Raw genomic sequence first — 17,201 nt, forward strand, 5'->3', positions numbered from 1 at the left:
TACTGACGGGGACTAGAAGGAGAGAGCATATCTCACCCATATTGGCCTCTCTTCATTGGCTTCCTGTTAATTCTAGAATAGAATTTAAAATTCTTCTTCTTACTTATAAGGTTTTGAATAATCAGGTCCCATCTTATCTTAGGGACCTCGTAGTACCATATCACCCCAATAGAGCGCTTCGCTCTCAGACTGCAGGCTTACTTGTGGTTCCTAGGGTTTGTAAGAGTAGAATGGGAGGCAGAGCCTTCAGCTTTCAGGCTCCTCTCCTGTGGAACCAGCTCCCAATTCAGATCAGGGAGACAGACACCCTCTCTACTTTTAAGATTAGGCTTAAAACTTTCCTTTTTGCTAAAGCTTATAGTTAGGGCTGGATCAGGTGACCCTGAACCATCCCTTAGTTATGCTGCTATAGACGTAGACTGCTGGGGGGTTCCCATGATGCACTGTTTCTTTCTCTTTTTGCTCTGTATGCACCACTCTGCATTTAATCATTAGTGATCGATCTCTGCTCCCCTCCACAGCATGTCTTTTTCCTGGTTCTCTCCCTCAGCCCCAACCAGTCCCAGCAGAAGACTGCCCCTCCCTGAGCCTGGTTCTGCTGGAGGTTTCTTCCTGTTAAAAGGGAGTTTTTCCTTCCCACTGTAGCCAAGTGCTTGCTCACAGGGGGTCGTTTTGACCGTTGGGGTTTTACATAATTATTGTATGGCCTTGCCTTACAATATAAAGCGCCTTGGGGCAACTGTTTGTTGTGATTTGGCACTATATAAAAAAATTGATTGATTGATTGATTGATTTTATTTTTATAAATTGAACAAATTGAATTAAACTGGTTTGTTAGCTATTTGAAAGTATTACATTTAATTGTGAAGTTCGGACCAGTGGACCCTCCCCAATTATACTTAAAGCTAACATTTTGCCTCGGTGAGGCAAAATGTTAGGTTAGATTAGCGAGGCAAATATGAGCTAAAGCTAACATATGCCTGGCTATCACCGAAAGCGCATGTCGTCGTGTTGATGCATCATGTGTACAATGAAGAGATGCGCAAGTGCAAGTCCAGTGCATCAGACATGACGCGTCAACGTGACGCATCAATGTGATGCATCAACGTGACACATGCTTTATGTGATAGCCCATTTGCCTCACCTAACATTAACATTAGCCAGCTAATGTTAATGTTAATGCTAGGTGAGGCAAATGTTAACTTTAGTGGTTTAATGTTAGTTAGTTAGTTGGTTAGTTCAACTGTAACGTAACACAAAAGGGTGAAACTGGCTAATGTTAGCATTCGTCCATAGATAGCTGATACAATGCAATTCAGAACATCTAAAGGTAAGTAAAGTGTATTAAACAAGCTAGTTAGATATTTACAATAACCTAAGGGGCCTGTGGGGGGTGGTAAAAGGCAAAACATCCAACTCACATTTAAGAAACATTATGTTCCACTTTAGGGTTGTCTAAAGTCATATTATGAATTTATTCCTGGCATGAACATGGGAAATATATCGGAATATTTGTTTTTACCTCTTTTTTCTTTTTGGGGAGGGTCCAAGTCTTAATTAGAGGTGTCAGACTCCCCCAGGTCCTCCATAATTCAAATCATGGGTATTTTGTTATAAACTATTCACTATAACATAATCACGATTAACAAGTTTATTTGTGTTTACTTGAAAAAACGTGGAACACGTTCTTCCCCCTTTTTGGTGAGTTCTTTTCTACGATCCCTCTGCCGGTCCTCAATTTCATCTTTTATTCTGTCAGCAGCATCCACCTGCCCCTCTTCTAGCATTCTGGAAAAAAAAAATAGAAATGTGGCATTAGTGGGGTTTTCTTTTTTTTGGTCAGTATTTTCTAGAATGAATGTAATTCCACAAGTATCCTCATGTTTTTTAGGTATGTGATGGTCCTACGCTGCTTACCTTTGGTCTGGCCGCAGGCGGGTGTCTGTAGGCGGCAGGAGAGGCTTCAGACCTGGTGTGAGCTCGTTCAGCTCCATGGCAAAGGATGAGAAGCCATAGTACAGAAGGTAATCCTTCGGCTGCGGATCTGCAGAATGACAGAAGCCTCTAAGCTGAGCAGGTGCACAAAGTGACGCTTGTCTTTACACAGCTTAGTGCTTTTGGCAACAGGAGTGCTTCATCATGTTCAACTCTTATTTTTGTCTGCAGTCGGGCTAATTATCAACACAGTTTGTCGCACAGTAGAAAGGATGACTGACACATGACAGTCTGAACCTGCATGGAAATCTCAAGGGATAATTCAAGAGTGAGCACATCAAACTAGAATGGCACCCAGAGGGCACATGCCTGTGACAAGTCATAGTTTACACAGCTGCTCACATTGTTATATTATCTCTTTGAATGTGAGAGGGTTACTTATTCGTCTTTAACACTCTTATATCCTGATTGCTGGCCACTGATCCTGATTTATTTGTGACTGTTGACCTGTGATTCTGATCCAAACATTTGCTCCTGACACCTGACCTTTGACCGTGACATGATTATTTCATTGAACGTTGATTCTGACCACTGACCTTTGATCCTTCCTGCCAAGCTTTGACCTTAATATTTGTTCCTGATTGTTGATCTTTGATCCTAATCTCTGAGCTCTGAGGATAAACTATGCTATGCATCTGTATGAACTAATCTGGATTGCTGAATAAAACATCAAAATTCACAGATCAAACACTGAAAGCAATCTCCACCTCCTGGATCTGGATTGCACCAAAATGTTATTGCTAACTTGACCGAAGGCCAAGTTCTCCATTAAATTTCAGTGAACTATCTTTAACTAACCAACCAACCGACACCAAAACTGCATCAAAAGCATAAGTCATAATCAGATTTTTGGAGATGCTGGTACTCACTTGGCTTCCAGATACATTTTGGAGTGGGCAGCGTGTCACAGAAGATGCCTTCATGCCACAAACCTCCGAACCGGTGAATGACGCTCCCGCTTTCATCCAGTACGGTTCCCTGTACCTCGTTCTTGTTTGTATCTGAACCCCAGTAACGAGACTGCAGAAAAACAAATCTTCAAAACTCAAACATGCCAAAGTTCAAACACAAGCACAGTAGTGTGGACATACTAACAACAGGTAAATGTCAACACGGGGTTCACCTTGATGAAGGTGATCTTGCAGATGCAGATGTTGCTTTTAAGGTTGCGGATGGTCACCTCCCCATAGTGTTCTAAATAGCGTTGTTGACTGAAGACATTATGGATGCAGGTCACCACTTTATTCCACTCATAGTGGTCTCCATATCTGCATAAAATAACACAGGTCACTATTTTTATAATAAAATAAAAAAGTGCAGTGCAATAACAATAAAAAACAAATCATTATGCTTCAGTAATTATACTATGGTAATTACGCTGCATCTTTACACAATCAACCTATGCAAAAATAACATATTAAAGGGGCCATAAAAACAACAATAAAAAAACAAATAATTTTGCATCAGTCAGTATCCTGCCTCTTTACACAATCAGCCTATGCAAAAATACCATATTAAAGGGCTCATAATATGCATAATTATTATTTTTATTTATCATTTACAATTAAATATGGTTGGCGCTTCAAGTTAAACATCTTTAAAGTTCCACAATTTCAGGATTGTGAGTGCAGAAACTATCATAAGTAAAAATTCCACCTGAAACAGCTCATTTTAAACTTCTGAGACATACATCACAGAAATTCAGATCTGAATTTCTGTGTGTTTCAGATCTGAATTTCTGCTAGCTTTGTGACACACGCCCATAGAACCTCCAGCGGAAAGACAAACTGTTCAGTCCTTTCATTTCTGCTGCTCCTCCTCCCTTTGCTGAGCGGGTATGGTCAGTAGCAGCTTCTTTCCATTTAAACTTTAAGGAACAGGCACAATTGTTAGATACCTGAAATCATGGCTATATTGGGATCAGTCACTATTTTTTGTTTAATTTTGACTACAAATTTCAATATCTGGTGTTTTGAACACCTGGGGTCCGATATTAACTTTCTGAGCAGATGACCCCTTTAACAAATTTAACAGCGTATTGTAGCTTTGATCCCCATCACAAAAGTGCACGTTTAACCTTTTGAATAGCAGTCACTTTTAGAATGCTTAATATCCAGAGTGGAATGCTTCCAGCAAAGCTAACTACTAAACTTTTGTTCAAGCAATTGAAATGTAATTTAAAAACCATAATGTGTCATTACTTGTTTATCCCATGTGAATATCCTGAAAACACAAGGTTTTAAATATTCAGCTTGTGATTGCACATTTAACATTTAATATTTAACTTAACTACTTTTAAAGGCTTGCGTGTGAGACGCTGCATTAAATTTGTAAATGAGTGAGCATGACTGTCTGAAATGAAAGTTAGATCCTTTATTACCGTGGAAGAGTCACATTCACCATTCCTGTTGGAAGAATCTCCAGTGACTTTCCCCAGAATTTATTTTTCCAGCGCTGATCTGTTTGGGCATACAAACATATAAGCTGGTAATATTACACAATACATAGTGCATGTTGCATACGGTCAGAAATCAGATGATTACGAGCACTATAAAAGACATACACAAAATTAGATTATATTAAATAGAACTTTTTTAATCCCTTGGGAAGACTCTCTCAGGGAAATTGAGGTTCCAACAGCATTGTATAGCAGCACACGGGGTAAGAAGCACACAGAGCATCAAAAGTGAAAGTTAAAAAAAAATTGCAAATATAAATTAAGCATCATTTTAGTTAATAGTAGTGTTACCTTGCCAAAAGGAGAAGTTCTCAGAGTCTGCATGGCAGGCAGAGATGGGTGGATGGTGACACACCTAGAAAGTTAAAAGAGAAGATTACTGACTAAAATATATAACAGAAATTTGTCCACATCAGCACATGTTGTCACAGTTATTCAAAATTTCAGGAAATGAAGTGTACCAGCATTTATACCCGACATTGTTGCACCTATGTGGCGCATTTGACACTGAATATGTTATACTATTAAAGAAAACACTAACTGTGGTTAGAGTCACGCATACTTGGTTCAAATTACCATATGTAGTCACACTAACCATGGCTGACACTAAACATGTCTCCAACAATTACTGTCATAAAGGTAACTGTTCATGTTAACTGTGGCTTTACTGCATATCCAAATGCTACTGCTAGCCTGTGCTGTACATGTGAATGCTAAGTGATTAGCTCTTATGCATAAAGATTAGTAACCGGTGGCAACCTCCTGTGCTGAAAAACAACTGAAACCAGCGCAGAAGTGCCAAAATCTGCAGTTGATTGAATCCCCACTTGAAACTGGCTCCAAAACCAAATCAAGTTCCATAGAATCACATGTTAAAATGTCCAACTTTACAGCAAAAATAAAAATGTTTACAGCCTGGTACAAGAAGTGATTTTGGTCTCTACAGCTAGTTTCCCCCTTCGTGACTAACTGTACATGGGTAAATCTTTGCATAACCAGACTGGATGTGACCATGTTTGTCCTTTCAGAGCATTTTATTGTCTTGGTCGCACATCCGGGCACTCTGTCTGTGAGCTCTTAGCAACGTGCTTAGCAACACTGGCTGGGGTGTAAACAATCAATAGCGGACAATGAAGTTGATGCGAGTTTTTTCATTTTCATCACTGTTTTGATAGTGCTTGTTCTGTTGGACCTCAGTGCTGCTTTTGATACTGTTGACCATAAAATTTTATTACAGAGATTAGAGCATGTCATAGGTATTAAAGGCACTGCGCTGCGGTGGTTTGAATCATATTTGTCTAATAGATTACAGTTTGTTCATGTAAATGGGGAATCTTCTTCACAGACTAAAGTTAATTATGGAGTTCCACAAGGTTCTGTGCTAGGACCAATTTTATTCACTTTATACATGCTTCCCTTAGGCAGTATTATTAGACGGTATTGCTTAAATTTTCATTGTTACGCAGATGATACCCAGCTTTATCTATCCATGAAGCCAGAGGACACACACCAATTAGCTAAACTGCAGGATTGTCTTACAGACATAAAGACATGGATGACCTCTAATTTCCTGCTTTTAAACTCAGATAAAACTGAAGTTATTGTACTTGGCCCCACAAATCTTAGAAGCATGGTGTCTAACCAGATCTTTACTCTGGATGGCATTTCCCTGACCTCTAGTAATACTGTGAGAAATCTTGGAGTCATTTTTGATCAGGATATGTCATTCAAAGCGCATATTAAACAAATATGTAGGACTGCCTTTTTGCATTTACGCAATATCTCTAAAATCAGAAAGGTCTTGTCTCAGAGTGATGCTGAAAAACTAATTCATGCATTTATTTCCTCTAGGCTGGACTATTGTAATTCTTTATTATCAGGTTGTCCTAAAAGTTCCCTAAAAAGCCTTCAGTTAATTCAAAATGCTGCAGCTAGAGTACTGACGGGGACTAGCAGGAGAGAGCATATCTCACCCGTGTTGGCCTCTCTTCATTGGCTTCCTGTTAATTCTAGAATAGAATTTAAAATTCTTCTTCTTACTTATAAGGTTTTGAATAATCAGGTCCCATCTTATCTTAGGGACCTCGTAGTACCATATCACCCTAACAGAGCGCTTCGCTCTCAGACTGCAGGCTTACTTGTAGTTCCTAGGGTTTGTAAGAGTAGAATGGGAGGCAGAGCCTTCAGCTTTCAGGCTCCTCTCCTGTGGAACCAGCTCCCAATTCAGATCAGGGAGACAGATACCCTCTCTACTTTTAAGATTAGGCTTAAAACTTTCCTTTTCGCTAAGGCTTATAGTTAGGGCTGGATCGGGTGACCCTGGACTATCCCTTGGTTATGCTGCTTTAGACGTAGACTGTGGGGGGGTTCCCATGATGCACTGTTTCTTTCTCTTTTTGCTCTGTATGCATCACTCCGCATTTAATCATTAGTGATCGATCTCTGCCCCCCTCCACAGCATGTCTTTTTCCTGGTTCTTTCCCTCAGCCCCAACCAGTCTCAGCAGAAGACTGCCCCTCCCTGAGCCTGGTTCTGCTGGAGGTTTGTTCCTGTTAAGAGGGAGTTTTTCCTTCCCACTGTTGCCAAGTGCTTGCTCACAGGGGGTCGTTTTGACCGTTGGGGTTTTTCATAATTATTGTATGGCCTTGCCTTACAATATAAAGCGCCTTGGGGCAACTGTTTGTTGTGATTTGGCGCTATATAAAAAAAAAGTTGATTGAAGTTGATTGATTTTTTAATGCCTCAGCAATGTGAGGCAGTGGGTTGTACCAACAAAGCGAGCAAGAAAATTAAAATCCATCATGACACATCAAGAGGATTATGTGTCACATCGATCATGCGTTACTTTGGGGAAAATAATCAGCAGCTTGGCCCCTCCTGGAGCAGACCAGCAATTCACAATGCATATGTGACTTAAATATTATAAAATACAAAAATACCTGGTGTGTCTATGAGGTCGGAATAAATATCAGGATATTGAACATCTGGCCATTGTGTGGGATCATTTTTCCATCGTCCAGCTTCGTGTTGGTACAAACGACATGCCAGTCCTGCTGCTGCTAATTTGGTTTTATATCGCTCCCGGGTGATATTATCCAAACCCTCTGAATAGTTGAAGGCCACACTAAGGTCCCAACAGCATAAATATAATGAAATTCAAACAAATAATTACTTAAATCTGGAATTCAAGAGCAAATAATACCACTCCCACATACACAATGTATCTCTATGGTAAAACACGCCGATAGCCGCGGAGTTTCACACCAGCGACAGACCCAGCGCGGAAGTAAACTGGCAGTAATGTGGCTGTGACCAAGTCAATAACAAATATCTAAGATAATATGCAGTTAATTGTACTAATGAGCCATCTATGGCGTCTGTGCTCAAGTACATGTGTTCAGTGGAATTTACACATTATCTAATTTGCATGTTAGCACCATTAGCATTAATTAGCAGGTAACAGTAGCTTGGTGATGTTAGCAACATTGATGATGCCAGAGTTAATGAGTCAATATGTCAGTCATAGATTTTAATACACATACACAAGTCACCTGTTATTCGCCCTTTTTTCAGGTTTCAAATCCCGTAAAACCTCGGAGAGGTGGTTGCCGCGCTGCGAGGTCTCAGTAACACTGAGATCTGCATTGAGACGCTCTGATCACGCTACACTTTAACCACTGCACACGGACAACACCATTAACATTGCAACATAAAACTATTTTTATATTGTGCCTAAAACTCTCGTGAATATATTCTCTGGGTTTCTAGACGTTGTTATTGCATTTGTTTTATGTAAACATGCGATAATCACAGGCTTTCTCTCTGTTATTTTCAATGGGAGCTGCTGTGAGATACACTCGCTTCCTGATCATGTCGTTCTGGGGGAAAGTGAAGTTTGCTCTTTAACGTCTTGATTATTGTTCTTTACAACACTGTTTGTCCTCTTTGTTCCAGACTAATATACGAGGTCTATTAGAAAAGTATCCGACCTTATTATTTTTTTCAAAAACCATATGGATTTGAATCACGTGTGATTACATCAGACATGCTTGAACCCTCGTGGGCATGCAAGAGTTTTTTCACGCCTGTCGGTTACGTCATTCGCCTGTGGGCAGTCTTTGAGTGAGGAGTCGCCCACCCTCTCGTCAATTTTTTCATTGTTTAGGAATGGCTCAGAGGCTGCTGCTTTGTTTGATCAAACTTTTTTCAAAACTGTAAGGCACAACTGAGTGGACACCATTCGATAAATTCAGATGGTTTTCGGTAAAAATTTTAACGGCTGATGAGAGATTTTGGTCTGGTAGTGTCGCCGTAAGGACGGCTCACGGTGCCTGACGGCGATCTGCGCTTCGAGGCGGCAGCGTCTCGCCATTTCAAGTTGAAAACTTCCACATTTCAGGCTTTGTTGACCCAGGAAGTCGTCAGAGAACAGAGAACTTTCAGAAGAAGTCGGCATGAGGAGTTTATTCGGACATTCCATTGTTAACGGACATTTTGTAAAGAAAGAACATGCGGGCAGAGTCGCATGTCGGGCCGGACCCGACCGCAGGGGGTCGCGACAGGAAAAACACCTCCGTTGGAAACCTTAACGGGCAAGTTGGAACATGCCCAAGCTGTTAAACAATTTCTCAGTTAGTCACTTGTTGAAAGCCATCAAAAGCCGCCTGAATTTTACAAATGGTTTTCAACACGGAGGTGTTTTTCCTGTCGCGGCGCACAAATTTGCCGAGTCGTCACGGAAACGACTCGGCAAATTTGCGCCCATGTCTTTCATTAAAAAAGGTCCCTAAACAGTGGAATGTCCGCATAAAGTCCTCATACCGGCCTCTTCTGATCTCTCTGTTCTCTCACGACGTCCTGGGTGAATTAAGCCTTAAATTAGGATGTTTTCAGGTCGAAACAGGCCGACGACGGCACCTGGAAGCGCTGCACGACATCCCGCTCCGTGGGAAGTCTTTACACCGACAGAAACACCCCATAATCTCTCAACAGCCGTTAAACTTTTCACCGAAAACCAGCTTAATTTCTCAAATAGTGTCCACTCGGATATTCTTCACAGGTCCAGAAAAAATTTTGATAAAGCAACGCGCGCCATCTCAAGCAGCGTGTGAAACAAAGGAATTCAGCCGAGAGGGCGGGACCACATCTCACTCAAGGCCTGCCCACAGGGAAATGACGTCACCGACGCGCGTGAAAAAACTCACGCATGCGCACGAGGGTTCAAGCATGATTGGTGTAATCGCACGTCATTCAAATCCATATAGTTAAAAAAAAAAAGGGTCGGTTTATTATCTAATAGACATTCGTATATAATACGTCTGAAATTCAGTTTGCGTTTATTAAATTCCACGCAGATTAAATGTATCAGACACAGATTATTTATTATAATTGTTTTAGCAAGTTTTCAGGGTATCATGCAGCAGTCTCTTATTAACGTGATGAAAAGAATAAAAAAATTACATTTTTGTAGTATAATATTCATTTACAATTGTCATCATGTGGATTCTCTATGTTGTTTGACTGCAGCGACTCTCTGGCGTGCAAGGGATTATGGGATACATGAAAACCCAGAATGGAAACCACTGCCCAGTCTGCAAAATATATGTTTTAGTCATATACCCAATTCAGGGTTGCGTATGCATTAGCTAGCTTGGTAACTCCAAGATAGGTGAATGTGTTTCATTTTCATTGGTCCTGCCTGAGTAGGCGGAGTCAGGCACTGCCAAGATGGCAACATCTACAGTCATCTCATTTCACCTTCAAACCCGTCCTACAGAAAACGTATGGATGATGTCACAAAAGTTGTCCAATAATATTAGGGATACAACTTTTTAATCATTTCCTCTGAAACACTTTCCTGTATCATATATAGATGAGGTCTCATTAATAGGTAACTCAGGTGAACTAATTTTTGAGCTATCCTTAAGAAAGTACACCCATGAAGCCATGTTTGTACTCCTATGCAACACCTGTTTGAATATGGGCTTCTATATGTTGCACAGCACTCTTGGCTTTCAGTAAATTCTCAACATTTGTAGGACTTGTGGTGATGCTTAGATTGTATTGCTGAGTCATCATGCTTTTTTCCCTTTTTTGTTTATTATTCAAGCAGGGTTCTAGTTTTTTGAAATCCACCCAAATGCAACAGCGTATAAAGATTTCGAAGTTAGTCATGGGTGAACGTTTTTCATCAAAAATACAAAAGAAACATTGATTTTCATTGTTGTCTAGCAAAATTTCATCAGAATATGATACAGGACTATGCAGTTGCAAAAACATTGTATCCTTCGTGTATATATACAATATGTGGCTAATTCTAACTAATAAATGCTGTCAGTATTCAAATGTACCATGTCAGGTATAAATACTGCTATGCTTCACATCCAGAAATTCCAGAAAAAAAATGTATAATCTCTGTGTTTTTATCAATTCAGCATTTTATGTATTTCACAGGTATATGAAAACCAAAAAAACAAATAAAATTTTGTGAACATTATAAATAAATAAAAATACCAAACTCTCACATTGGTTCAAAGAGCCCAAAGAGTGTGTATCTTTAGAAGGCCCTAATTATGTTATGTTTCTTTGAGCTTTTACCTGAGTATCATATTTATACCTGCCTGGATCTCATGGTGTTGAGAGGTGCAGTCATGTTTTTTATTGAATACCTGCTCACTGATGAAGTGGAAGCCCCTATCCTCCCTTATGCACTCGTAGGTCTCACCCAGTACTGGATTAAAGGGTTTATAGCGACTTCGGAAGGTCGCGGTTGAGTAGCCAGAAATAGCAAACGCAGCGATATACACCTGCAAGAGAAAAACAGAAAATGTTCACTTTAATAGATGTGTAGAGACACAAGACTTTAACCAGGTATTCCACTGCCTTAAGAAGACTGTTTCATTCTGAATTATATACGGTACGTCGTGCTTGCTTGTGAGCAATAAAGAAAATCCCATGACTGGAAAAAGCAAAGAAAATCCTCTGACTGGAAAAAGCACAGCAGTTTCCTAAGCCCCGGTCACATGGCACTAACGAAGGGCACCGAAGTCAAAAACGAAACAAGAAATTTGGACTTACGTTACTTTTGGAGACATTGTTTAACCATCGTCCAGCTGCGTTCCTGTAGCTGGTGCTTCATCAGAATTTTCAAATTGTTGAAAAATGTGAACGAATCCCGACGACAACCTCAGTTCATCCGTATTGCATTTTGCTTTCTGTGTTGACGGTTCCTCATTGTTTGCGAAGTTCCCGTACCCTCCTTTTGAGTGTCGTCCAACTTTCTCCAGTCTCCCAAGTCCGACGTCTTGCACAAATGTTGATGATATCTGAACGGATCAATAACTAAAGCTCAGATGAGCTGAACGTGACTCCTCCATGTGTGGGACAAAAAGCAATGTTTTGATACAGAAACAATAGCGGCAAGAACGTTTTATCAACTATTTAAACTATTTACGCAAGTTGCAGCCGTCTCTGGCTAGAATGTGTGTGTGCGCACACACGTTGTAGTAAATCAATCAATCAATCAATCAATTTTTTTATATAGCGCCAAATCACAACAAACAGTTGCTCCAAGGCGCTTTATATTGTAAGGCAAGGCCATACAATAATTATGTAAAACCCCAACGGTCAAAACGACCCCCTGTGAGCAAGCACTTGGCTACAGTGGGAAGGAAAAACTCCCTTTTAACAGGAAGAAACCTCCAGCAGAACCAGGCTCAGGGAGGGGCAGTCTTCTGCTGGGACTGGTTGGGGCTGAGGGAGAGAACCAGGAAAAAGACATGCTGTGGAGGGGAGCAGAGATCAATCACTAATGATTAAATGCAGAGTGGTGCATACAGAGCAAAAAGAGAAAGAAACAGTGCATCATGGGAACCCCCCAGCAGTCTACGTCTATAGCAGCATAACTAAGGGATGGTTCAGGGTCACCTGATCCAGCCCTAACTATAAGCTTTAGCAAAAAGGAAAGTTTTAAGCCTAATCTTAAAAGTAGAGAGGGTGTCTGTCTCCCTGATCTGAATTGGGAGCTGGTTCCACAGGAGAGGAGCCTGAAAGCTGAAGGCTCTGCCTCCCATTCTACTCTTACAAACCCTAGGAACTACAAGTAAGCCTGCAGTCTGAGAGCGAAGCGCTCTATTGGGGTGATATGGTACTACGAGGTCCCTAAGATAAGATGGGACCTGATTATTCAAAACCTTATAAGTAAGAAGAAGAATTTTAAATTCTATTCTAGAATTAACAGGAAGCCAATGAAGAGAGGCCAATATGGGTGAGATAAAGACAAACCTGTTGTCAAGACAACCAGATCTCACAGCTGCAGGTGCTATGGAGAGCAGAGACTAGCTGCAGAAATGATCACAGGCTGGCTGCAGAAATGATCACAGGCTGGCGCTCGTTCTGATACCTGCTGTCAAGTCACATCATCATGAATGTTTCGTTTTGATTTTGTTTAAAGCGTCAAGGTCACAGTTCGCTTCGTTTTTCTTTTGTTCGTTTCAGTTTTGTTTCATTCTTTTATGCGCTCTGGACTTGCAGGCTTTTCGGTGATGGGAGAAGTGCAGGCTCATTCATCCACTTTTTCTTGACGATTTGTGACTTTTTTCTGTCATTCAGCTATCATATTGTGCCATGTGACCGAGGCCTTAAATTGTATTCAAAATTATGGACATCATATTTAACAGTAAGTCAGCCATGTTATGGACCATAATCTTCCAACTTGTGTGCCGCATTCGGCCCTCAGGCCACCAGTGTGAGACTACTGTCTTTCACACTTATCTTACTTGGACAGCCTTACCATCCTCTGGTATGGGTCTGGAGTGTTGTTAGCAGTGTCCAACAGGTTGCTGTACTCCAGCTCCTCACACAGCCTCTGCAGAAGGTTAATAGGTTCATTGAGCACAGCGGGCATGGAGACGCGAGCCAAATCTTTACCTGTGGAACAAAAATACAATTGTGACACCAATGGGCCTGGTGCTGTGACTTCAACTAAATTTCTTTGCTGGTAAGAACTTGCCAATGTTATTGTAGAGGATAGCCACAAGGCCCACATGACTGTTGTCTGGACAGTGAGCTGGTAGAGTTGTTCGATATCCTCTGCTCTTGGAGACAGCACTGTTAGGACTGTGCGATACACTAGCGCGGTACTTGCGGATGGCTGACACTGAAATATCAGTGAAAAAAAATTTAGATGACTCATATTCAGAAGCAAGATTCATTTATATCCTTTTATGAAGCTTCTTAAAGCTGAACTGTGTAAAGAACCTTTATAAAGAAAAAAAATATTTTTAATGTTTTGTCACTCAATTTTCACAAATTATTGGATACTTAATTTTTTTTCTCTGTTTCTTTGCTGAATCTTTGCTTTGTGAAATTTTGTTTATCTTGCTTTAAAATTTTTTTTACACATTCCTGTATATACAGTAACACTGGGAAAAATTGTCACTCCCACATTATAGAAGCAGAATCCACATTTTTTTTTACATAGTGAATTGATGATCAAAATTTTCTTGCTGTAAACAAAAATGTTGGGAGAGTTTTTCCCCTTACTGCTGTTACTACTGTTGCCAATGTGCTGGTTTATAAGGAGGATAAAAGGCCTTAGACCTCACTTGTGTGTAGTGCTTTGACGTGTTATGACTTGGCACGGTATAATCAAGTTGAAATTGAATTTGGAAAAAATTGCAGACATAATTAATTAACAGATTGGGGTTTTGTTTAGTTTTTCTAATCCTACCGTGACCTTCGTCTGGCTCAGAGTTGCTGGTGCTTCCATCACTGAGCCCTGATTCCTCAGACATCTCAGAAGAACTGCCGCACAGGATGTCGTCACTGGCATCAAAATACTCCGCATCCGAATCCGTTACTGACGGAGGCCCTTGGGGCAAAGGTCTCACTGACTAAAGACGGAGGAAGGCAGAGAAGAAGAGAGACACCATGCATCAGACATGAGGACAAACAGCGGTGCTGAGCACCAACAATTGCCACAGCTTCAACCTCACCTCAGTCATTGTGTTAGCATGGTGGCCCCAAACCTCCTGCAGTTTCTGATGCTCCTGGGACAGTTTCTCATGCACTAATTTCAGGGACGCAAGCACTATTGGGGAATGAGAACATGTCAAAATTTAGGTAACATACTGTATACTCATCTCTGATCACATATGAATAATTTGTCCATGTGTTTAAAGGCATGTGTCCATTTCACTGACCTCGTAGGGATGTGGTGCAAATATCCTGCTGCAGTTTCTTGTCCTCAGATGATGAGACCGTAGGAGGGGACAGCTGGGAGTAAACGTAGTCAGGAATAGATTGGACTGATGCACCGAGGGGAGGCGAGCTGCTCAAGTGGTTGGAAGAAAACTATGAAGTGACAGGAAGAGATCAAAGTTTATGATGTTTGATATGTTTAGCTGTCATAAAAGGTAAAAAAAAAAATAAAAAAATAAGTGACTGGTACTACGATCCCGCAGTATGAATTACAATCCTCCCACTTGGTGAAGTCAGGTTTAAGATAGGAATGTAATGTTTCGCTCAACTCACGATTCAATATACGGTTCTGAGTTCACAGTACGATTTTCTCATGATTTTATTGATTTTTTTTTTTTACATTTTGGGGTCCAGACAAATTATGAATGATAAAATTCCTTTATTTCTTTTTTAAACAAATCCCATATCAAAATAACTACATAAAAATGCCTCCACAGTACCGATTTAAGAAATTAAAAAATATAACACAATGCTAAAATACCCTTGGCTGTATGAGTATTGTCTTCTTTATAATTTGCAGTTGTTTAATTGGTATCCCAGTGCAAATTTATGTGTGTGTGTGTGTGTGTGTGTGTGTGTGTGTGTGTGTGTGTGTGTGTGTGTGTGTGTGTGTGTGTGTGTGTGTGTGTATATACGTGTCTGTGTCTATATCTATATCTATCTATCTATATCTATATACACACATCTATATATATATATATACATATACACACACACACACACACACACACACACTTGTAGATGTTCATTAAAGCACCTCTATCTATCAATCAATCAATCATAAACAATATTTACATTTTTTCTTTTACATTAATTTAGCAATTACTTTTAGCAACTTTGCCCAATTGTTCTGTGACTGTCCCTTTGCTGCTGTAGCATCGTAAATTTCTCAGTTGTGGGACTAAAAAAGGATTATCTTATCTTTTATTTTTGTAAATATTTAAACACCTCATAATCCATATTATTTAGCTAAAATGATGAAAATTTGACCCCTTTAAATATGTTAATTTTGCATCCAAGGTTCATGTTTAAGTTCTATACTGGTCGTGAAGCCCATTGGTACCAATGCTCATTCGATTCCGTAGTGTGAAGTGGATGAAAGTCTAGGGCACAGACAGGCAGCATGACCAAGAATCAAACCCAGATTGACATTAGGTTGTCCAAAATGAGGTAGCTCAGTAGGATAGTGTGACAATGCCCAATACTCAAATCTAATTTATCAGCTATACAGCAATTGAATTATTATTATTCATAATCCAGGCTGTGTGCTAACAGGGTACAGATCATTCTTACCATTCCCAAGGCCTCGACTCTGGATAGCGTGCGAGAGTGGCCCCACATTTTCCCCGACTTTGGCTTTTTTGGCTGCTCAAGTGAAACATTCTGTGCAGAAAAGCATAATTTTATTTTCACCTGATATCACACAGAGAGAAAGAACTACAAATTATAAAACTACCCGAATGCTGATGATGTGCTGCAGGTCTCCGTTAGTGAATGTCTGCCCCGCCTCCAGCGAATGCAACCTTTTAATTAAGCAGTTTAGTTCAGAAAGGTCTAAATGGCACCGGTTCAGCTCTGGTAGGGAAAAAAAAAATGTTCATTAAGTTGAAGAGCATTATTTCACAAATTCCAGATTACATTTGGAAGAGAAAAATCAAAGTTTATGTTTTTAAGAGATGTATCAGTGAAAGAACACACATTTGGTATGTAATTTATTATTATAGCCAAATGACCTCTGTGTGCATATGTGTGTGCATATGGCTTCGATCACAGAGAAACTAGGGAGAGTTGACATTTGCCATTTGATATGCTTATGTACGTATTTTTGGTCATGGATGAACGTTGTGAAAATGGAAACCTGATGGGACTAATATTTTGGGAGAAATTAGGAATATTAGCTCACAACAGTGAACAATGGATGTTGTGCTGCAATGCACCATGGGAGCTAGGGATTTTGGGATTTTAAATGGTGTTATTGTGGTTCATGTTAGTTTAACGGTGTTGCTATTGTTATTGATTTATTTCGTTTTTGTAGTTCAACTGGTTTAGTCTGTTTAGTTAAGTGTCATATTGCAGTTACCATGAGTGGGAAGTCAGGTGTGTTTAATGTCTTCCAGCACTGTTTCTCCTTTGTGGGTGTGTAAAAATAAAGGCACCTGCTTGGGGCAGAATGCAGAAAAGACAAAAGGCTCTGGCTCAATTTTCGTCCTTCCGTACAGCTCGCCAAATATATTGAAGTGGCGACTGTGTACGTATATGCATGCATAACTGCAGAGAGTTGACATTTGTCGTTTGGTATGCTTATGTTTTTTGGTCAATGATGAACGCTGCCAAAAAAGAAAGTTGATAGGGCTAATATCTTTGGAGAAACTACGGATATCAGCTAACAACACTGAACAATAGACCATGATAATTACATTCTGGACTCATATGCCATTCCAGCAGGGGGGTGCTAATCATCTGTATATTAAGTGAAGTGACATCTGTA

The 17,201-nt window shown here is 40.2% G+C and overlaps 1 protein-coding gene across 1 annotated transcript in view; it reads right to left on the reverse strand.

The window, feature by feature from the left end:
• The window catches only part of osbpl7 (oxysterol binding protein-like 7), a 31,966-nt gene that overhangs the window by 1,506 nt on the left and 13,259 nt on the right, over nucleotides 1-17,201 (reverse strand). The window contains exons 8-21 of the mRNA XM_034194100.1: nucleotides 16,170-16,288; nucleotides 16,007-16,096; nucleotides 14,656-14,806; nucleotides 14,449-14,543; nucleotides 14,184-14,346; nucleotides 13,464-13,610; nucleotides 13,245-13,381; nucleotides 11,122-11,259; nucleotides 4,745-4,808; nucleotides 4,376-4,454; nucleotides 3,119-3,263; nucleotides 2,865-3,015; nucleotides 1,918-2,044; nucleotides 1,666-1,788 (exon numbers count right to left, since the gene is read on the reverse strand). Coding sequence (XP_034049991.1) covers nucleotides 1,666-1,788; nucleotides 1,918-2,044; nucleotides 2,865-3,015; nucleotides 3,119-3,263; nucleotides 4,376-4,454; nucleotides 4,745-4,808; nucleotides 11,122-11,259; nucleotides 13,245-13,381; nucleotides 13,464-13,610; nucleotides 14,184-14,346; nucleotides 14,449-14,543; nucleotides 14,656-14,806; nucleotides 16,007-16,096; nucleotides 16,170-16,288 — 1,729 coding nt within the window. The remainder of the gene's footprint in view (nucleotides 1-1,665; nucleotides 1,789-1,917; nucleotides 2,045-2,864; nucleotides 3,016-3,118; nucleotides 3,264-4,375; nucleotides 4,455-4,744; nucleotides 4,809-11,121; nucleotides 11,260-13,244; nucleotides 13,382-13,463; nucleotides 13,611-14,183; nucleotides 14,347-14,448; nucleotides 14,544-14,655; nucleotides 14,807-16,006; nucleotides 16,097-16,169; nucleotides 16,289-17,201) is intronic.

Source organism: Thalassophryne amazonica, chromosome 18 (assembly GCF_902500255.1).
Source record: "Thalassophryne amazonica chromosome 18, fThaAma1.1, whole genome shotgun sequence".
NCBI lineage: Eukaryota > Metazoa > Chordata > Actinopteri > Batrachoidiformes > Batrachoididae > Thalassophryne > Thalassophryne amazonica.